Source organism: Lemur catta, chromosome 16 (assembly GCF_020740605.2).
Source record: "Lemur catta isolate mLemCat1 chromosome 16, mLemCat1.pri, whole genome shotgun sequence".
Taxonomy (NCBI): domain Eukaryota; kingdom Metazoa; phylum Chordata; class Mammalia; order Primates; family Lemuridae; genus Lemur; species Lemur catta.
In genome coordinates this window covers 36,490,496-36,512,666 of record NC_059143.1, presented here as the reverse complement: position 1 = coordinate 36,512,666, position 22,171 = coordinate 36,490,496, and the positions used below count along the sequence as shown (strand labels likewise).

At 54.2% G+C, this 22,171-nt stretch overlaps 1 protein-coding gene across 2 annotated transcripts in view; it reads left to right on the top strand.

Annotated features, from left to right (window-relative positions):
* MYO5B (myosin VB) overlaps nucleotides 1-22,171 on the top strand; it is a 264,377-nt gene that overhangs the window by 235,390 nt on the left and 6,816 nt on the right. The window contains exons 28-35 of one of the 2 annotated variants that reach the window (XM_045528029.1): nucleotides 53-286; nucleotides 1,098-1,198; nucleotides 6,081-6,158; nucleotides 9,119-9,317; nucleotides 13,259-13,352; nucleotides 14,560-14,703; nucleotides 18,455-18,606; nucleotides 20,272-20,361. In XM_045528029.1, the coding sequence (XP_045383985.1) occupies nucleotides 53-286; nucleotides 1,098-1,198; nucleotides 6,081-6,158; nucleotides 9,119-9,317; nucleotides 13,259-13,352; nucleotides 14,560-14,703; nucleotides 18,455-18,606; nucleotides 20,272-20,361 (1,092 nt within the window). The remainder of the gene's footprint in view (nucleotides 1-52; nucleotides 287-1,097; nucleotides 1,199-6,080; nucleotides 6,159-9,118; nucleotides 9,318-13,258; nucleotides 13,353-14,559; nucleotides 14,704-18,454; nucleotides 18,607-20,271; nucleotides 20,362-22,171) is intronic. The other variant, XM_045528028.1, reaches the window with a different exon arrangement.

Genomic DNA, 22,171 nt, shown 5'->3' with positions numbered 1-22,171 from the left:
AGCAGCCCTGGGCGCGGGGAGTAACAGAGGGTGCCACTTGGCTGTCTTCCAGAGGCAAGAGCTGGAGTCAGAGAACAAGAAGCTGAAGAATGACCTGAATGAGCTGAGGAAAGCCATGGCCGACCAAGCCATGCAGAACAACTCGAGCCACGGCTCCCCGGACAGCTACAGCCTCCTGCTGGACCAGCTCAAGCTGGCCAACGAGGAGCTGGAGGTGCGCAAGGAGGAGGTGCTCATCCTCAGGACCCAGATCGTGAGCGCTGACCAGCGCCGCGGCCGGAGCATGGTAACAAACGAGCTGGAGGCCGGCGGTTGGGCCTGTTGGGGGGATGACACTAGGTATAAAAGACTTGTGGTTTTCTGATGCGTCTTCACCCATGAGGGTCTTAAACCTGAAAGAGCAGAGTCTTTCACTCTGGGATCGCCTGGTATGGCAGGGCAAGGGACTTACTGCCCTTTCAGCATGACCTTTCCTGAGAGATTGAGCTTAGAAGTTTCTAGAATCTTCTGAAGTTAGTATGAAGATATTCAGTAGCTAAACCGAGGACAGCCTTGTTGTGTTTCACCCCGTGCCCCTTGCTGTTTGCTGTGTTTCTGAAGTGGAGAGAGCCGTTCCTCTCTGTCCTTCCAGGGCAGCACGTCCCACTCAGTGTTTGTTGTACCTGACGTTCTCACCTTCCTGGATAGAGGGGAGAGCAGGGAAGGGGGTTCGAGGCTGCCTGGGCCCTTCCAGGCATGGGCCGGGGCTGGCAGGGGGTGAGTGGGCAGCAGTGAGGGTGGGGGTTCCAGATGGAGCCAGGCGGTAGCTGGGGGTCCTCTGACTTGGGTGCTTTCTCTGCCCAGGGTCGCTGTCCTTGGCATCTTCCCCCAACTGCTGCACACTTGGGTTGCTCACAGCCAGGCCTTGTCTTCTGTCTCCCAAGGTGACCTTTAGAAGTCACATTCCTGCCTGGGTTTGACTGCAGTTATCTGAGTTCTTCCCAGCCCTGTCTTTCCCCCAAAACATGCTTTTATGCCTCTGTTTGAATATAAGGCCACTTTGGGACAAGTATTTATATAACCAGCTTTACTTATTTTTTTAATTTGGGGCCTTCTAGGAGCCAAACATCAATGCCAGGACGAGCTGGCCCAACAGTGAAAAGCACGTAGACCAGGAGGACGCCATCGAGGCCTACCACGGGGTCTGCCAGACGAACAGGTAAGGCTGCCTCTCCAGGAAACACCAGAGGCAGCGACAGGAGGGAGGGCCCTGACCGTGCGCTCAGCATCGGGGAGTTACTTATTAGAGGACATAGAAGAGGAGGAGCTGACTCGGTCCCCTGCCCCTGGGAAGCCCGCTGTTACCTTCACAAGGCTGGGGTGCCACACCGGGAACACCTAGAACCTGGATCCCCTGAATAGTATTGGGCAAAGGGAGCCTCCCTGGGAGGAAGGCAGGAGGCAGACGATGGGAAGGACTGGCAAGCGTGGCCTGGAGGGGGCCGCTAACAGCGGGGGCTGCTCCAGCTGTCTGCCCGTCTCACACACGCAGTGGCGGGCATCACACGTAGGGGGCCCATTCCCTGTCATTCAGAAGAGACAGAACCCAAGCTAGACACTCGGAGGGGGAACGGGAGTGTTTCCCTCTACCATATTGGCCACAGTGAGATTTCCCTGGGCTGACCACCTCTGGTCTCTCGTGAGGATGAGCTGACTGGGGGTTGGGATGGAAGAGAGTGATGGTTTCAGGGAGGTGTCAGGGCCCAGGGTTATCAGACAGAACAAAGACCCCCAAGGCAGCGTGCCAGAGTTGCTTGAGAAGGTGGACCCTGGAGCCCACATGTACTTCGTAGTAACTACTGATCACAAAACAGCTCGTGCCTCAGTCGCTTCATCTGTGAAGTGGGGACAGCTGTGGCCGCGTACGGCCTGCGGTTATTGAAGAGACTAGGTGGGCGAGTCCAGGTAAAGGTCATAGAACAGGCCTGCATGTGGTGCGTACCTGATGTCGGCACTGTTACCACTGTTGTTACTGTCCCTGCCGTCTCGTGCCCCTGTGGACACCTGTCAAAACAGAGCTGGCCTTTGTTCTGGCTGCCTTCTCACCTCAACTAAGAGAACATTGAATGTTGAATGTTGAACTATCCACCCTTAAGCATTTGGTCAAAATTGCTGAAAACAGCAAACATTTCCAGAAAACGTCATTAGGTGGCACTGTGAGCACAACTTGAAGTTTTTTGCAAGAATGTCACAGAATCACTGAAGGCTTCCTAGTGCTTTGATCTCCAGATCTTTTAATCCTGTCCCCCTTTCTGCGGGGGAGGAGACCGAGGCCCAGAGGGGCTCAGGCACGCGGGGGCCTGCACTGAGTCAAGGTGGAATCGGGGAGCCTGACTCTGGGGCCGGGGCTGCCTCTGGCTGGCTGCCTAGGTGGTCAGAAGGCCAAGGCGCGTCGCAGGCCCCCAGGAGGAAATTAAACTTATTTTGGGAGGGATGTAATTCTTTTCCTTGAAGGAGGAAGAGAAGGCATGAAGGTGACTCTCTCAGTTCTAAAACTGGATTGAAGATTTAGTCATTTCAGATTATCTTGGGTGGAAGATTTAGAAATGAGGTGAATAGGAGAAAAGAGCACAGGTGATACTGAAGTAAGCGCAGCTGCCGTCTGCCTGGATCGTCAGCCCAACGCTCTTATCAGCTCCTTGCTTGTTCATCCAGAGATTGTCAGGGATCCAGGCCCCAGGCTAGGTTTTCCCAGGGGCCGCTGCGTAATACCCTGGATTTGTCTTTCTCTATAGCAATGATAATGATGGTGATAAAATAAAAATAGCTTTTATTGTGTCTGAAAATAATTCCATCCCCAGCGAGCCCAGCGTACAATAAGGAATTAATAGCTCATGCAATGGAGTGAGGTACAGAAAGGAGCCGCTGCCTGGGGAGGGGACGCCTGAAGAACCAGGGTCCCAGTGCCCCTATGTAGGTGCCGTGGCAGCGACGCTGGTGGGTTTGTCTCTCTTCCAGTCTGGCTTCAGCCTTAGCTGTGAGACAATGTAATGACTGCAGCAAACCCCAGCAAGGCGTGAGGAGGGCAGCAGAGGGGATCTGGCCGGGAAGGAGCTCTGACTGCGGCTCCACGCGGCAGGCCATCCTCTTGTGACAAGGGCCACCCTGGCACCCAGGGTGCTTTGAAGATGAAAGGTGCTCTGCCTTTCCTATAATTTTCCTGTAATGGAGAGTTTTATAGTTTAAATTGTATCTGTGCGTATGTGATTTGTTAGGGGGAGGTGGGGACCTTTTAGAATTTTGATGAAATCTACCCTCTCCCTAGAACAACCTACGTTCATACACTGGGTTTTGCTTAGATTTCTGGGGGGGATTCTATCACATACTCAGTCACAGCCCTGCTAAATGTGTCTGCTCCCCAAGCTCAGAAACTTTATTACATACTAACTTTCATAGTTTATAGAGTTCTGTTTTGGTCCTCACAAGTGTATCTTTTCCCTTGTTTTGAAATTTGGGGAGAGAAGCCAGTATTGAGAGCCTTTTCTGGGTATATGTAGCTATAGGAATATGGATAACATTTCTGCTGCCACAAACCTCTTTTTTATCTCTGGGAACTAAGAGAAACCAACATCATTATTACCATTTTCTTTAATCCACTGTCAAGAATCATACGGTACCATTTATATAGGGGGAAATTTTGTTGTTGTTTTTTTTTTTTTTGAGACAGAGTCTCACTCTGTTGGCCAGGCTAGAGTGCCATGGCATCAGCCTAGCTCACAGCAACCTCAAACTCCTGGGCTCAAGCAATCCTCCTGCCTCAGCAAGTAGCTGGGACTACAGGCATGTGCCACCATTCCCGCCTAATTTTTCTATGTATATTTTTAGCTGTCCATATAATTTCTTTCTATTGTTAGTAGAGATGGGGTCTCACTCTTGCTCATGCTGGTCTCGAACTCCTGACCTCGAGCGATCCTCCCACCTCGGCCTCCCAGAGTGCTAGGATTATAGGCGTGAGCCACCGCGCCCGGCCCCTGATCCCACGTTCTTCTAGAACATGACTGCCCAGAGCTGGGATCCTCTAGGCATGGCTACTCACAGATTGACATTGGTCGGCCAGGATATCTCCGTGCCAGAGTGATGGTTTGGGGGTCATATGTTTCAAGATCTTCACAAAGGGAATGTCAATGTTACCTTAGGCTTTTCTTGGTGCATGACCTTTACAGTTAGTAATTAAAGATATGGAAGCAACCTTTGCAGTCATATAGTTGACTACTTTCACTTTTCCTGTAAAAAAAGAGAGCCCCAGAGGGAGGTGATCAGCCCAGGCCGCGGCTTGTTAGAGGCAGAGCTGGGCGTTGCCCTGGGCAGCCTGGTTCTCGCAGTTGCCCCAGTGCTGTACCCGGCTGCCTCCTGCAGCTGGAGACGGCCTGCTGCTTGCTTGCGTGTGTGGCCTCTTTGAGAACAGGGCTCCGTGCACAGATATTCTTTGTGAACGTTTGATTCATTAATAAATATTAAATGTTATCAAGTATTAATAAGATGAATCAATTGACATCAAGCACTTATATTTTTGAGAAAAATTCCTGTGATCTGAGTCATCTGGGCTTTTTCTTTTCCTGCTAGCAGGAGACGTGCCCTGCCTGGCCTTTGCCCGTGACGGTATCAGTGCTGGGGGAGAGGGAGAATCTCCTCTGGGGAGTCTGTTCTTTCATCTGGGAACAAAGGGTGAACCGAGTTGGTTGACTGGTTTTTAATTAACTCGTGTGCCTGATTTCCTGAGCACGGTGGGGTGCGAGGGCTGCGTGGTTTCTGTTTTCATCTTTGTCCGTGACGCCTGGCGTGTTGTGGAACTGAGAAGTCTGTGTTGCTCTCTGAGGCTGCCGACACTGGGATTGATGCTCCCTTCCTCGTTGTTTATCTCAGCAACACACAGAGGGCGTCTGCAGGCTGTGGCTCTGTGGGAACCATGGGAGTGAGGGTGACCCTCGGAGCCCAGCAGCCCCTCCTGGGGTCTGGAGGGCCAGCCAGCGTGAGGCTGGGAAGGAGCTTTTTAGAGCAAGGTCAGGGGACCCTGGGTCCCAGCTGAGGCGTCAGTGTCTCTCCAGGTTTGGAAAGAGGGGTGGTTGGAGTACAGGATCCCAACATTTGTTCCCTTTCAGCTCTGATGCTTTCTGCCTCTCAGCTCTCCCCAAGAATTCCTGGCACGGTCCCCGGTGCCTGCAGTCGTCCAGTGCAACCACGGCTTTGGGTTAAATACTAGCCACTAAAGGGCCCTAAGAAAGTGCTAGCACTGACACCCAAGAAGAGAAGGTGCTAACCTGTCAGCCCCCCTTAACACACCCCACACATTTGCTGGGACAAATGGACACACAGGGCAGCTACATGCTAACCATGGGAGGGGATGACAAAAAATCTACTACCGAAGGCAGTGTCTGGGGAGGCCCGGCCTGGCAAGGGTTCTGGGCATTTGAGGGCTGGGGTCCCTGGGGTGGGTGTGTTTGCAGTGGTCCCCCTCACTGCCCGGGGAGAAGCTACGGCCGCGCGGGGTAGGCCCAGGAAACAGAAGGCGCAGCGTAGCCACCAGAGGTGTGCTTGCCGCTCTCCCCACCTCCTCTCCTCTCCTGCAGACTCGCAGGGAAGGGCCTGGTGTTGATGTGACTGCTGTGCCCGAGCAGCAGCTGTGTGAGCACGGCAGGGGCTGTGGACCTCCCCCGTGAGGCTGCGGTGGGGGGATGGGGTGGGTGGGCAGGACACTCCCCTGACCTCACACGGTGCCTGTCGGGGCAGTACTGCACTGGCCAGGGCACAAAGCACTCTTGGGGAGGCAGATGGGTGGCCACCTGGGAGTTAGGAAGGAGGGATTGCTTTTCCTGGTGGTTTGCATGCAGTTCCTGCTAGGAAAGCTGGGATCCAGCCAAACAGAGTTTTTGTGCCCAAAATGCCGGTGACAAGAGAGGAAGAAGGGGAAAATGAGAGTTCTCAAGCCTTGCCTTTTTTTCATCTCCAAACCTTGGCTAGAATCGCCTCACTTCCCTGGGCTTTCTGCCTTGCCTGTCTTCCCTCTACGCTGGACACCCTGTTTTTCTGTCCTTTGTTTCTAGCAAGACTGAGGACTGGGGATATTTGAATGAAGATGGAGAACTCGGCTTGGCCTACCAAGGCCTAAAGCAAGTTGCCAGGTCAAACATCCCTTCCTGCCTGTGCCTGCTTTGTCCGTCGTGCCTGCTCCTGTCCACGCTTGATCGTTTTTCACTCGGGTGGGTGCGAAGGCACGGGGCACGAGTCACTGGCAGCCCCCCGGAGCTGCCCCGTCTGTCACTGTGCGCAGCCTATGCAGATGCTGGTTTGGGTCAGGTGATAGCGCGTGGTGGCCTAGTTGAACCTTGGAAACCACATGGCCCAACACACTCGTCCGAGAGGTGAAGAAACAGATGGGGGTTGCTGACATAGCGGCAGGGACATGGCTGTTTAGAACAAGGCTGAGAAGGAAGTTTAGCTGGGGACGCTGGAGCCTGTGCTGCTTCCACACTACGTATCGACCGTCCTGACTGCACAGGATCAGCCGCGAACATCGGCCTGATTTGTGCCACAGGTTGTGCTCCAAATGCTACCCCACTGCTGGGCCCCGTGTCAGGGACTCCCTGGAGCTGCTACCGAGGAAGTGTGGTGCGTGCGCCGTGGTGTCTGGCTCATGGCACCCTCATAGGGGTGAGGGTGCTGATGCTTACAGGGTTTAAGAAACTGGCTGATACAGCAGAAGATTCAGAATTACCTGGTTCTGTTGGGTACCAAAGTCCAAACCTGAAACCCACCAGCCTTCAGTAGTGGCTGAGCAGTTTACTCGGAGTGGTTAGGCATAGAGAGAAAGAACACGATATGGTCGTGTCATATGCTTGTTTTCAGCATGTGGCTTTTAGGGGCTGTGGCATGGCTTTGTCCATTTGAGCCTCCCAACAAGAGATTGGGGGACAGGTAGTTATCAAGCTTGTTTTCCAGAAGAGGAAACAGGCTCAGAGAGGTGGCATGAATGCCACGCCCAGCTCAGCTCCTTCTACCTGGCGGTGGCAAAGCAGGAGCAAGAGCCTGACGCCCTCTTGCTTGTCCTCCGTGCTGACGATGGTCCCTGCTAACAGAGGTCCCGTTGCAGCAACATGGTTGGCTGATTCACAAAGCAGCCATGAGAAAGGTTATGTGCTGGGTTCAGTTTCCTCAATGACAGACTGATCAGAATAGGACCTTCCTCCCAGGGTTGTCATGTGGAATAAGGTTAGTGCAGGTAAAGCACTTTGCACATGCCTAGCATGGAATAAATATTAGCTGTTACTGATACTTCGATTACTGTAGTGGTTATTCAATAAGATCAGATTCCTGTCGCATACAGAAGTTTGTTTTATTGGAGGAGGAACCTATGCATGAAACCAGGTGATTCCTCATGCCTGTCAGCAGATTGGATGTGGCTTAATGAACAAGCAAGTGAATGCATTAACAAAGTAAAGCACAGGCCTGTGCATCAGACCTGGCTTCTGGAATCAGCCCTGCACAGCACAGTGACTGGCCCGATGGTTAGGCGGGAGTCGTGCGCAGAACCCAGGCTGAGTCGCACATTCTCCGTTCGGAGAATAAGAAAGACACAAGCAGCCAACACACAGCACAGGTCAGGAGATGCATGTTTGGGGACGCTTGCCTAGAACCCGAGTCTCTGTTCTCTCTTGTTAAATTTATAACTTATTGGTGATCACTTTTAGTATATTTCAGCCAATATTGGATGTTACCTAAACATCGTACGTCATCTGAAATGCTGATTTAATTACCCAGTTATGCTCCACGGTCCTCACGGTGTTACTGTTTTCCTTTGGTAATACTGCCCGTGGTGAATGGGTGAATTCCTCCATCATTTCTTCATTCTTTTGTGTAACTTGTGGAGAAGCCGCTGGGAGCCAGGTGTTCCCCCCAGTGCAGCCCTGGAGCTGAGCTGGCTTTGTAAGGGGTGGCTGCCTCCATCAGCAGCGTGAACTTTGCCCTCTCTGGCTCCTGCCTCTCTTCTGGCAGGTATCGCTTCCAGCCAGCAGAACAGCCAAAACGTGGAGCCTGTCCCCTCCCTGCTGCTGGGCACTCCCCATTCCTAACTCTGCACCAAGCTCTGCTTGTAAACCTTTGTATCCCTAGAAGATACTGGGGTGATTTTTCCCTGTGTAGACCAGGTGAGGAAGCTTATTATGGTACCTTTCACCCAGCACCCTACTTTCTTTCCTGCGAGCCTGCTGCACTGGATCGGAAAGCTGGTTCAAGTAATTCAGTCCAAGAAGACAGCATGACAGTCGTACCAGCTATTTCACTTCCTGGAGATGAGTCTACTTGTGAGCCCTCGTTAATTTCTTGCCTTCCATTCTGATGGAAGAATTGCCCAGATGACTGGCACCCCCTGGTCTGTGCCTTTCGGACTCAGAGACGTATGAAACTTCTCCCCCATCTTTTCCAGATCTTCTCTAGGTCTCTCTGTCCTTGTCGTGACACCAGTTGATCTTAGACCACTCCCTAAATCATTTGCACATAGACTCAGTTTCTGTTTTGGGCTGGGAGGAAATTGTATATAAAGTTGTGTGTGTGAGATAAAGTGGGGGTAGTAATGGTGACAAATACATAGGAAAGGAGCTAATATTTTGCCTTTCTGAAACTCATGGAGAATCCACTGTAGGGAGAATACGCAAATAATATGCAAATAATATAATTAGCTCAGTTTACCAGAGTTTTGTCTTAAGGAGATTCTTGTGGATTTGGGGGCAGATGTGTGGATGCTTTTATTTAAAAGATACTTTCAGAAATTTTTTTGACATGGAGATGGTCTCTCAGTCTCAAACCAATGCACTATGTTCATGAATGAGGAACAAAGGCTGAGAAAAAGGGCTGAGACCAGAGGTGCTTGGCCTTGGTTTCCCATCGTCTGAGAGGAGGACAGGTGGGCCTGCTTGCCTGGTGGTCCCCACGGCATCTGTTCCCCGCTGCGCTCATCCCCTGGTGGGGATGCGCAGTTGCTGCTGCTGTGTGCTTGGCCATTCCCCTGTCGTGTGCCTGTCTGTGGGCCCTCACGTGGGGGCACCGACCTGGCCGCGTGGTCACCTGTCCTCTTCCCCTGGCGCAGGTTGCTGGAGGCCCAGCTGCAGGCCCAGAGCCGGGAGCACGAGGAGGAGGTGGAGACTCTGAAGGGCCAGCTGGAGGCCCTCAAGGAGGAGATGGACAAGCAGCAGCAGACCTTCTGCCAGACGCTGCTGCTCTCCCCGGAGGCCCAGGTGGAGTTTGGCGTCCAGCAGGAGATATCCCGGCTGACCAATGAGAATCTGGTGAGTAGCCACGCCTCATGGATGCCAGCTCTGGGAAAGTCCTGTTCTAGAAGAAAATGGGGGTGGCCGTTACCCACAAGGTTGACATCCTTAGCCCTGTGGCAGGGACAGAGATTCTTGAAATCCCCTGTCTGCTGATGATAGATAACTGAAGTATCTTTCTTTGTAGAGCTAAGTGGCTTAAAACTTAGTGGCTTAAAATAGCAACCGCTAATGTGTGGATGAGGAATTGTGGCCGGGCTCAGTGGGGACAGCTTGTCTCTATTCCACGTGATGCTGGCTGGGGCCCCTTGGCTGGGGCTGGCGGATTCCAGACAGCCTCACCCCCACGTTCGGGGCCTTGGCTCCCCTCCAGTGGTCTGTCCTTGTCCTCATGCCCTTTCATCATTCATTGGTCTACCCTGAGCTGTTTGGCGTGGCAGCTGGCTTCCAACAGGGTGACAGTGACAGCAGGAGCTGCGAGGCCCCTTAAGACCTAGTCCCAGTACCAGCACAGGGGCCCTCCACCACATGCTGTCGATCAAAGCAAACCCCAGGGCTAGGCCAGACACAGTGGGGGGGCGGGGCCACCCCTCGGTAGGAGGAGTAATGGGAGGAATTGTGTTGGGGGCCGTCTTTGCAGACAGGCACCAAAGGAGCCCCCGGCAGATGGCAGAGAAGAGAGTCTCTGCCCTCGAGAGCTTGCAGCGTGGTCGGTAGAGGAAGTAAGGCACGTAAAAAAGAGGGAGAATATAGCGTTGTTAGAAATGTGACTCTGCACGGGATTAACAATGAGTGTTACAGGGCAGGCTTGGGCTGCAGCGGGCGTGACGGGGAATTAAACCACAGAGACCGGCAGGAGCAGAAAAGCGTGGTCAAAGGTGCCTGAGCAGGAATGGGCGGGGGTGGGGCACAGGAGGGTCAGTTGCCTTCTGGAGTTGAGTGTGCCTGCAGGGGAGTGGCCGGATCACATACCAGCAGTGCGTCCAGTCCAGGAGCCCAGCTGTGGCTGCCATTTCCTTTATAACCAGGTGGCCTGTGGTGGGGTGGCCAGTTCACTTGATCCCAAGAGCAGAGCTGGGGCCCTGGACCACCAGCTCTCTGAATAGGACTTGTCTGAAAGTCACTGCATGTTTGAACTGGTGGCTTTGTGGAAAGAAAGGTCCATATTATTGGGCCAGCTTCTGCCAGGTAGAGGAGGCAGCCCAGGAAATGCATTTGCCAGCCTGTGTTCCTGGAGGGCCATCGGCCAAGTAGCGTAGTGGGTGCCACGGTGTGGAGGGCTGTGTACTGTGAGGGGCTGCACTAGCTCACAGGACAGGGTTTCTAAGGCAAAGCTTAGGGGGGTCAGTGAATGGACAGAGGTGGGTAGTCCCACCCTGAGAGACCACTGGGGCAAAAGAAGGTAGTGCGGTGGGCCCCTGTGCTGGAGCAGTGAGCCCTGAGGCACGTGTGGGAGCCTGCGTGTTGGGTGGAAGAAGGGGAGGGCTCTGGCTTGCAGCCTGCTGGGAGACTCCTAGAGCATGTTCCACCTTGTCTGCCCAGGCAGAGGCCGGGACCTCTGCAGAGGCAGCCACGGCAGCTCCCAGGGGCTGCTGGTGACTTGTGTTACCCTGCTCGGCGAGTATTCCTGCCTGCCACGTGTACACAAGTAACCATAATGACGCAGCGTGCTGGGGGCCTCAGAGGCTGGAGTGTTTGGGGGGCCTCGATGCTCTCACAGGGCCGTGTGGAGGGGAGGATGGGATCGTCCTCCCTGCCTGCGACTTGAAAGGTTTAGAGACGTCTTCAGGTGCGCTCACCTTTCAGTTTCCAAGATTCCTTCTGGATCGAACTCATCATTCCGTCAGCGATTTGTAATTGTAGCCTCTAGGACGTGGGGCCTTCGTAGCTCCACAAGTTCACAGCCACCGTGACCAGTGCTGTGTTCCATGTCATTTGTCCTAAATTTACTGATTTCAAGCTTTAAAGATTCCCGAGTGATTCCAATACGCCTCAATGTTTGGGAAGCACAGCTTGGTGTAGTTCTGCTTAGCACTGCGGGCTCCAGGCCAGCGCCAGTCCGTGGCCTGTGAGGAACCGGGCTGTGAATCACTGCCTGAGCTCCGCTGCCCACCAGCCCTGCCCCGCCAGTCCGTGGAAAAATTGTCTTCTGTGAAACTGGTCCCTGGTGCCAAAAAGGTTGCCTTGATGCCTTAGCACGTTAAGGAATACAGCCCTTTTGGATTGGGGGCAGGTGTCTGCCTAAAGAGCTGGAAAACAAGGCTCAGGAATTCAGAAGCACAAAGCCGTCATTGGTGACGTGGATCCAAAGTCCGAGCAGCCAACAAGGACAGGAAAATATAACAAGATCCAAGCTCCCAGTGTCAACAGGGTAAGAACAAACCAACTGCTCAGGAGAAGCTTCGTCATTCGCAACACTGAGACCGCAAAAAATCATCTGCTCTGCTTGGGTGGTTTGGGGTAGAGTATTGGATTTCCCGGGCTCTTCCCCCCAGAAGCTGGCTGAGATGTCAGAGTTCTTGAAGGCAGAATAGGAGTCGAAGCCCAGCCACTGGTTTATTCTTTTCTTGTTGAAGGATCTGGTGGTTAAGTAGCTACAAATAGCAAATTGGAAGATTTAACGTCTTTCCTCCCAGGGTGTAGTGAAAGCTTTCAAAACAATGGTGGGAAAGGCACAAGAAGCACATTTTTGTCTTGTGAGTTTGGTGGTGTCACATATGGGAGCTTGGGGACCACATGGTGATGGCACTGACTGCCTGGGTCCCTCGTGCGCCGGGTCATTCACCTCCAAGCATCGGTTCCTCCTCTGCAGGAGTCAGAGGGGTGTGAGGCAGGGCTGGGGGTGGCCATGCAACCGAGCCACTGACACGACTTGGGGAAACACCTGGGGGTGAGACAGGGTCTGAGCAGACGTCAGGGTGCACAGGAGTCCTCACGAGGCCCCAGAGAATCCTGGCTAACGTGTCCCCAGATGCGTGGGCCCTTTCTACAGACTGACCTGTCACTCAGAGGCCCCTGACTGAGGTTGTACCCTGTGCTGCCTCTCCCATCATTTGTGCTGAGTTCTTAGATACCTCTCACTTTGAGAACTTTTTCAAAATTTTACTTTTTTGTCAAGACAAATAAGTGACGTCCCCAACAACGTCTCCAACCAGGTCTGTCGTTTGGGATGGCCACGGCACTGGGGTGGAGCTTCTGGCCGGCCCTTGTCCAGAGGCCGGTCTTCAAAAGCTGTTACCCAAGGTGTTTTCAGAGGCTGCGACGGGAACGTTGCTTCTGTCTTCCCTGTCACTGTCTGGTCGCCAAGGCTGGGCTCTGATGGTGACGAAGCAGGGGTTTCTCTACTCCCTGCCTCTCTGGCCACAGAGGGCCACTGCCCAGCTGGGACAGGGGTGACATTAGTGACAGAAAATTCTTTCCCTGGCAGCTTGCAGGGTCCCAGTGGGCTTGTTTGCTTCCAGTGGCCACAGCTGCTAGGGGTTAGGGCCACTGCCACTGTCCTGTTTTGCTTCTGGGCCCAGGGTGATTTTGCAGGCCTGCTGGCCCTTTTGGCCACGTGCCCCCACGCCCTGCATTCTCACACCTCCACCTGCCATTCCTTCCCAGGGCACTGCCCACCCCAGGACTCCCAAGCGGACCGTGTCCCCTGGGGGGGGTTGGCATGGCAACCTAGGGGGCCTGGGGAATTCGGCAAGGCGCCAGAGAGCCTGAACTGGGAGGAGTGGTTTGCCCTGTTGTTAGTGAGAGAATGGACTCTGACTCATCCCCTGCTTCCTGGGTTCTAGAACAGGGAGCAGCAGCCTGCATGGGGCAGCTCCCCAGGCGGGTCCCTGAGCTGACATTCCTCCAGCAGCTGCCTGCGGGCCCTGGTGGGCCCCTTCTGCTCCAAGGGAGGCTTCTGCTCCAGCCGGGCAGGGTGGGACTCAGGCCCGTTCTCAGGCTGCTTCCTCTGCTTCCAGGACCTTAAGGAACTGGTAGAAAAGCTGGAAAAGAATGAGAGAAAGCTCAAGAAGCAACTGAAGATTTACATGAAGAAAGTCCAGGACCTAGAAGGTAGAGTGGGTGTGAGCGAGTGTGTTTTGTGAGCAGAGGCGCACGCGGCCACACCTGCAGGCACGAGCTGCCTGCCCTCTGCGTTCTCCTCCCCCTTCTCCAGTTTCCGGGTGCTGCGCCCAGTCGGCCACATGGTAGGAGAATTCTGTGGGACCCCACGAGCTCACCCAGTTGCAGTGGGTCAGAATCTGGACGAAAGGCGCTTGAATTTGGCAGGTGTTTGGTGCTTGCTCTGAGCCAGGCTCTGCAGGACTGGAGGGAGCAGGGAGCCAGGAACGTGCCCCCAGGGTCCCTCTGCCTTTAGAGGACGTAACTTTGGGCAGCAAGACTTTCTGTCGTGAGAGGATTCTGATCTACACGAAGGCCCAAACCCCAGGGACCTCCCTCTAAGCTGCGGGGGTGTCAGGATTAAACTTCCAATCTGGAATCTGGCAGAGAGGTCAGGCAGAGATTTAAATCACTCTTCCAAAACACCCAGAATGTTCTTTCCCTCTGACTCCCTGCTGCAAATCGAATTGTGTCACTCTTGCACGTGTCACCCTGCCTCAGCCCCTCATCACCTGGATGCCCCTCCTCATCTTCCCAGCTTCAGCGCAGGAGCCGGGTGCCCACGGTTCCCCTCTTGTCCTGTACTGCCCCGACCCCACGTCTGCCAGGCGCAGCCCTGATCACAGGTGTCGTTTCACTTGTTGAATCGCCTGCTGCTCTAGACAGGAGCTCTCAGAGGGCAAGGACATCTGTCCCATCCAGCCTCGGGGCTGCCCACGCCTGGGCTTGTGCTGTGGCTCTGTCATGATGGCCACTCTGGCCACACACAGGGTACCGAGTAGAGCAGGCCTGGCCAGGGCCAACAACATCCGCCCAGAAAAATGGTACCCCCTTTTCTTACAACCTGGAGGGAAAAAGAAACAGCTGCCCTGCAGGGGGGCACGGTCTCCCGTCTTCCACAAGTTTTCTCTGGGCTGAAACCTCCCTGCTGCCTTTTCCGGTGTTTTCCTTTTCTGGAGCGGACCCCCTGCCGGGTGCCGAGTTCCGCGGCTCAGGCTGCGGGAACAGACCGGGTGGAGAGTGTGGGATAGCAGAGAACCCAGAACACACCTGGTCCCTAGACCCAGGTCCAGTCCTCCACCCACCAGAGACGTCCCCTCCCCACAGGCCTTCAGCTGGAGGTCTCATGCGTGCTTACTGTCCCTTGTTTCCTGCTCAGCTGCCCAGGCGTTGGCTCAGAGTGACAGGAGGCGCCATGAGCTCACCAGGCAGGTCACGGTGCAGCGGAAGGAGAAGGACTTCCAGGGCATGCTGGAGTACCACAAGGAGGACGAGGCCCTCCTCATTCGGAACCTGGTGACAGGTCGGTGCCTGCTGTGACACCCACACACTGCCCACACCTCCACGCACGCCCCCCGTCCCCAGCTGCTGCTGCTCATAGCAACCCACGGCTTTTCCAAATAGGAATTGCACCCCAATCAATGGCAGATTAACACCAACTCTGGAGAAGGGTGCACGGAGATGGGAGGGGAGCCACCTGGCTCCTGCCGCCCTCGCGTTCCCTGGTTTCCCTGGTGAAGCTCCATGTGGGTGACGGAGCTTCTGGACCACGTCCTACTGTCCGGTGCTCTGCCAAGCACATCACCCGTCCCTCATTTAATCCTTATGACTTCTCTCCTCGTGTCGCACTGGACAAAACGGACACCCGTCCCAGGACCTCACCCGGGTCACACAGCTGGGGAGCAGTGGATCAAAGATCCAGATTCCCTCTGTTTGTGTAGAACTTTACAGTTTGTGAGTGCCTGTGATACGGCACGGGCGAGCGTGGTGTCTGGAATCGGGTGGCCTTAGTTCCTTCCCAGCTGCGTGGCTGTGCTGGTCCCAGTGTTCTCCGTAGCATGGGAAGGGGATCGTACCAGTAGCAGGGAGTCAGGAGAGTTAAAGTTAACGTTTTGTTGCACACAGCACAGTCCCTGGACCAGTGCCTCAGTGTCACCTGGGAGTTGGAAATGCGCAGTCTCAGGCTGCACTCCAGACCTCCCGAATGGGAAGGGTGACAGCAGGGTTCCCAGGCATCCTCACGTGCTCATTACAGTCCGAGGAGCTCTGAGCTCGCGCAGGGTGCCTGGGATCACACTGGTCCCACTGTGGAAGTTCGTCAGGGTTGGTCTCTACTGTCCCTGTTTCACCTGCAGCTTCTCATCCAGGCGTGTGGCTGGGTCGGGGCTGGCCTCCCTGCCACCCCATTTGGATGTTCCCCCCAGGGCTGCTAGGTAGCTGTGAGAGCCACTTTGCAGAATCCCCCTCCCTACCTTGTTACTCGGAACTTAAGGAGGAGTTTTCCCTGTTAGATGGGAGCCTCCTGGCCCTCCCTGGGCTGCTCAGCCAGGGCCTGGGGGTCCCTGTGACATTTCCACACTGCTCAGTTCTGCGCCCTCGGCACTACTCTGCCAGTTGTACCAGCTTCCTCCCTCTGGTCTCATGCCCCAGCTGGCTTCACCTAAGCCTCCTTCCTGCTCTGTGCCAGTCCCCTGCAGAGCTGGAAAAAGGGTCTTTAGGGGAGAGAGTCCTTCATGAAAAAGGAGGAGTCTTTGGTCTGATCCTCTGGACCCTGAGTCACTAGCTCCCTCTCTGTGGTACCTTAGTGTTGCCATCTGTAAAATGGGGATAACGATGCTGACCCTGCTCACCCCATCACGTGGAGTATAACAAAGATAAAAGTGCTGTGGTAAAACTGCAGAACCCTTCTCAAATGTGAGCAGTTCAAAGAAGTGGTAGCTTTTGCACGGGTATTTGAAGTGCAAACATTTCTGTAAAGAAATTTATTTAAGGGGATTGGGGGTTCCACTCTACACATTGTGCCTAGGGCTGAGGGACACAGGAACAATGGAGAATGGAGTGTGACTTTTGCCTTGGACAGATTTTGCATCAGCTATTCCATTTGGGTGGGGTTTTTTATTTTTATTTTTTGAGATGGGGTCTCGCTCTGTTGCCCAGGCTGGAGTGCAGTGGCCCAATTATAGCTCCCTGTAGCCTCCAGCTCCTGCAGTAGAATGATCCTCCCACCTCAGCCTCCTGAGTAGCTGGGACCATAGGTGCACAACACCATGCCTGGCTGATATTTTTTTGTGTGGAGATGAGGTCTTGCTATGTTGCCCAGGCTTGTCTCAAACCTCTGGGCTCAAGCAATCCTTCCTCCTCAGCCTCCGAAAGTGTTGGGATTAAAGGCGTGAACCACTGTGCCTGACCCAGTTTGGGCGTTTTTAGTAGCGTCTTATTATTTGAGTACTCTGCTCTTTTGTAAAGGTTAATTTCCTCTACAGTTGTCCAAAAATTAAATGTGATTTGACTTCATCTTAAACTTCCTCAAACAGTTGGCATCTCATTCAAATGCAGTTGGGAATGAATCTTTAATCTCTGGCGAATGAAACTCAAACTTCACAGCATCAGAGTTAAATAGTAATTAATGCTGCTTGTCCCAGACATGTGGCTCCTTCCTGTCACCTGAGCTCCTATCTTTGCTCATGCGGTCCCAGGGAATGTCATCTCCTGCTGAGCTGCCTAGGAAAAGCCACCCAGTCATCTTCCCTCCAAAAGACCCCATCCAAACAAATGCCAAGACTTGATCGACCACCTCTTGGGAACTTGGCACTAGCCAGTTGCTGTGGAGGAGAGAGACAAGTGTTATAGATGCGAACATTCAGCTGGGAGCCCAGGCAAGCCTTGTTCGATCACAGCAGAACTTGCCAAGGCAGGCTAAGCTGTGTGTAATCTGCACATAGGTCAGGCTTGAAGCAAGAAGTCATGGGCTAGAAGTCTGGGCCTACAAAATACGTTTTTCTGGATAAGTGTTACTGGCATTCTGTTGAGAGCCAATGGCCAACCCACAGCCATGTGTTGGACCTACAACGTGCCCAGATCTTACCCATGTACCCAGAGTATTATGGCCTGTAGTTAGCCTTTAACTGGAAGGGTGCATGTGAGGGGACAGTGTAACCCAAGTACTGACGAGCTGCTGGAAGCACAGCCCCAGTCCAACCCAGGACGGTCCTGGCGGATGATTTGAGGGTGTTGCCCACCTGCAGATGGGGGAGGCGGCCTCCCCTCATTGCCATTCCAAGCCTAGAGGTGGCTAATGAGGCTTGGCTTGAGTGGGGGTGATGAGAGCCAAAGTCAAGGGCCAGGGATACAGGGCTGGGGCCTTGTGCCTGCTGCACCCTGTTCTCACCTGGCATCTTGCCTTTGCAGTGGGCCTTTCCTCCCACTTCTCTGGCTCTTGCCAGCACTCAGTGCTTTAGGCCCAGTTTGTTTGCTCCCCTGGGGCAGTCCCAGAGTGGAAAACCATCTGGTGGCTGGCCATCCAGGGGCTTTGGCAGGGAAAGGCCCAAGAGGCTGAGTATGAGTCTGCAGTTCATGGGGAAAGTCACAAGTCCCTTCCAGTCCTGCCAGACAAGCCTTGCCTGGGCAGGGGGCGGGAGTGTGGGATACGGAGGGGGTGCTGGTGAGATGCATGGTGGGGGGGTGGAGGGGAGCAGGGCAGTGTGGGGGCTGGGCCTGCTTGATCTCTCTGGCTGTGAGGCATCTGGGCAGGCGCTGCCAGGTGATTTATTCCCGAGCTGGTGGGCCAGAGGTTGCTCCAGCCTTTTCTGACTCAGCAGACTGGCTCTTTGGGAACAGAAAAAGTTCGTCAAATTCTGGAAGTGGTGGTGCCAAGGAATCAGGTTTTCTCGCCCCAGTGAGGGAGCCAGGCCCTGTCTTCAGCCTTCCTGTGGCCACAGGCTGCCTCCTGGCTGAGGACTGTGACATCGAGGGGCTCTTTTCCCCCATGTTGTCAAGCGTGAGCCATCAGGAGCCTGTTTCAGTGGGGCGGCGCAGACAGGAACATGGTTTGGTTTTGGTTTTTAACTACAGTGTAGCAGTGAAACTGCTAGTAGTCAGGGTCGGAAGGAGTTTGTGTAACCAAGGAGCCTGTCCCTGGCTTCTCTCCCAGCCACCCCCGCCCCAGGTCTGCTCTAGATGAGCTACAGGGGAGTACTGAAGAGTTATCTCAGATGAGGATTCTGACAGCCTCAGGTGAGCCCCGTAGAGTGACTCTTGCCGTTTGCTGCCGTCAGAGCTGAAGCCCCAGATGCTGTCGGGCACGGTGCCCTGTCTCCCCGCCTACATCCTCTACATGTGCATCAGGCACGCAGACTACACGAATGACGACGTCAAGGTGCACTCCTTGCTGACCTCCACCATCAACGGCATTAAGAAAGTCCTGAAGGTAAGCGGCCCGCGCAGAGTGGGGTTCACGGTGTGCCGAGTGAAGCCGACACCTCCCCGTTGCCTCTCTGTGTCTGGGTTTTGCAGTAGCGAGTTCTCCCAAGCCCCCACTCTGAGGGTAAATGAGGCACGGAAGCCTCTGTGCAATTGGGGTGCCCGGCCGTTCCGGGAGAAGAATTCCAGGCTCAGAAGTGGCAGGAAGCCCAGAACTCCAGTGTAGCCCTCCAGCCGCGTCCCTGCTGGGCCTCAGGGGTGTCTGGTGCTCAGGGAAGCCACGGCCTGCAGACTGCCAGAGATGCCGGGGAAACACGCAGCCAAGGGCGGGCGGGCCTTGCCGTAGTGCAAGTTCAGGGACACACCTGGAACACAGTCCCCCTCTCAGCTTCCCAAGGAGCCAGTTGCTTGCTGTGCAGGGCGGTGGCACAGGGAGGGCTGCTGACAGTCCTCAGCTTCCAAGGTGAGGCAGCCAGGGCCGGGCTGCCCACGGGGTGTTGAAGTGGCTCAGGAAAGCCTCCTGAAGGCGGGAGACTCCTCACGAATGCAGTGGCAGCTGCCGCGGTGACAGGCTGGGCTGCAGGAAGGGGAGGCCTGTCCACACAGGGCCAGGGCCAGGTGGTGGGAGGGGAGATTTTTGAGGGAGACGAGCCCCCAGTGAGAGGGATTCCTCGCTGCTAGCAGGTCCGAGCCCCAAACGTTACTGCTCTTTAAAGACCGTGTTCAGTTCCCACACCCACTGCCGCTTCCAGGACGCAGGCGGTACCCAAAAACAGTGACCGCAAACCAGTTCTGGGGTCCACTGAGCTGCTGGCCCCTGCTCTGAGAGTGCCGGCGCCAGCCTTTAACCTCTAGTTTCATAGCCGTAGCTGTATCGCTTTCCCTGCCGTGGGCTCCACAGGCAATTGTATCCATTCCCGGCTCGAAACGTGTCATCTACATGCTGGTGACTCTCTAGCCGTGACCTTTATGAGCTCCAGCTGGAGGCTTGGGCCAGTCTAGGACTGACTGCAAATGTCCCCTCTGCAGGAAAGCATTCCCTGGTCTAAGCTAGAGCGGCGTGCCCCAGCCCCACCAGTCACTTCCTATCTGACCTCCTTGTTTTATTATCGTAGCTCGCGCCCCTCTCTGACATTTCAGTAGGGATAGTGCTCACCTGACAGGTGCCCCGCGAAGTCATTGGTTTTGGTGCAGAGACTGTATCATAGCTATTGGGGTTGGTGGGCAGCCTTTTCCGCTTAGGGTTTGTATCCATTTTCTAGAGAGTTGAAGCCATGGGACATCTGACCTCTAGATAAATAGGAAACCCACACCCCTTAGCGGTCCCTTACGTTGGCTACCTGGCAGTTCAGAAGCAGGGCCAGCTCGCCCGGGTGGTGAGACTAGAGCCTGGGGCTGCTGGGGGCGAGCCTCATCCGTGTCACTTGGCTTTGCACTCTTTGGCCACGGAGGGCAGCCTGTCCTCTCTGTGTGTTCCTGTCTGTGCACCACTGATCGGGGACCAGGAAAGGGGTTCTGTGCCAGCCCTGGTAGCAGAGCAACAGTCATGCAGCCTCTCCGCAGTGGGTGTCGTCTCTGTGACTCCCCGCCCAGCACCAGGGCTGCACAGGGACGCTGGGTGAGCGCGGGAAACCGCTCACTCACAGCTGGGGATGCACTTTTCTTTTCCCAGAAGCACAACGATGACTTTGAGATGACGTCGTTCTGGTTATCCAACACCTGCCGCCTTCTTCATTGTTTGAAGCAGTACAGTGGGGATGAGGTCAGTGCTGAGATAAGCGCCCGGGAGGTGTCCCTACTTTGCACAAATGCAGTTGGAGGTGCTTTGTATCCCCTAGAGAGAGGGCTGTAAGGTCTTTGGGGAACCCTTGGGGACCTCAGACCGTGGGCCTGCCTTATCATACCTGGTGGCTGGAAGCAGGAATGAGGCAGGCCCCAGGAGACCTGCCTCCAGGTGGCCTTGGTGAGCCCAAGGGCCCCCAGCAAGCACGCCTCAGTTAACATAAGTAGAGTCTGCCTAACGCATCCATTGTTGGAGGGCCTCTGGGATTCTCCAGGGAAACCCTCGTGGCCTTAGATTTCTGAAGCAGCCCTAGAAGAGCCCCATTGCAGTGAGGGCTGGAAAAAAGCTCGGTTGCCTGGCACGTCCAACTATCTCCTAAGCCCAACTGATTAGTTTGTCCACATCAACGTAGACAAAGTACTCAGCTACATCTGTGCAAACTGACCTTGAGCCCAGCTTCTATCCAAACTGGATTCTTTTCAAGTGCCCCCATCATTTCAGGGTACACTCTGGACCCAGCTAGATATCTAGAACTCACAGTCCCAGACTTTGGTCCCTGATAGAACTCGCATGCTCTGCAATCTGCCCTGTGACCTAGTAACATGTGGCATGCTTTCACCCCGGTTGCTCCAGACCTGCCCGCTCCCAGATCCCCGCAGGCCTCCCTGACTGTCCCCGCTCCCCCTTCCTCCCACGCATCTCACTACCCACCCTTCCCAAGGTCGGGATGTACCGTACACCACAATGGTATGACGCGTTTTAAAGCCTTACTCCATCTTTTGTGCCACAGTGAATTCTGAGAGGCTCTTCTCTCCGGGATGATCAAAGGATGTGCCGTGGCAGGCAGCCTTTACCTTCTTTGGAATGTGCCTTGGCTCCATCTCTCATAAGAACAAGAACTTTATTTGATTTCCTGCTTTTTTATTATGAAAGGGATGGGTTAAAGGTTGAAGAAGTGGCATTCATTTCAGACCTTCAGATGCCTTCTGTTCCATAACCACAGTGTCATATACAAGCATTTACTTAGAACTACATTTAATGTTTTACTGAGGTTCATCACTGTACCCAAGGTTATGTATATTCTAAGTGGAATGTCAGGTAAGGCTAGGGCAGGACCAAGGACTCCATTGTGTCAGGCTGTCGTTACACGTGCTCGTATTCTCAGTGACAAGACTCGAACCACAGCATCATCAGATCTGTGTAGTCTGTGAAGAACGAATGAATGAATTCATCTCGGGGATTACGATAACTCCCTCTTCTGCCTGCTTCTGTTTTTATTGAAGATGGCTTTGTTATTTGACACAGTACAAGAGGCTGTGCTGGGGTTCATCACCCTTTCAAGAGCACTAATATTTTTAGCTGCTGTTGGTTTTCCTTGGCCTGAATAAAAAAGGGCATTGGACACATGAATCCTTTTGATAGTAATTTTTAATATTTTTTGAGTGAAAATCATACTTTCAATATTAGATGCCACCTGTTTTGCTGTTCTCTGACATTGTTTCATGAGCACTAGTCGGCAAAGAGCGAGATGACCTCCCCAGGACTCGGGCAAAATATGGAGCAGTTCACAAGTTTTTGTGTTACCCCGCACAGGGGCCATGCTAACCTTTTTTTTTTTTTTTTTTGAGACAAGAGTCTCACTCTGTTGCCCGGGCTAGAGTGCCGTGGCGTCAGCCTAGCTCACAGCAACCTCAAACTCCTGGGCTCGAGCATTCCTCCTGCCTCAGCCTCCCGAGTAGGTGGGACTACAGGCATGCACCACCATGCCCAGCTAATTTTTATATATATA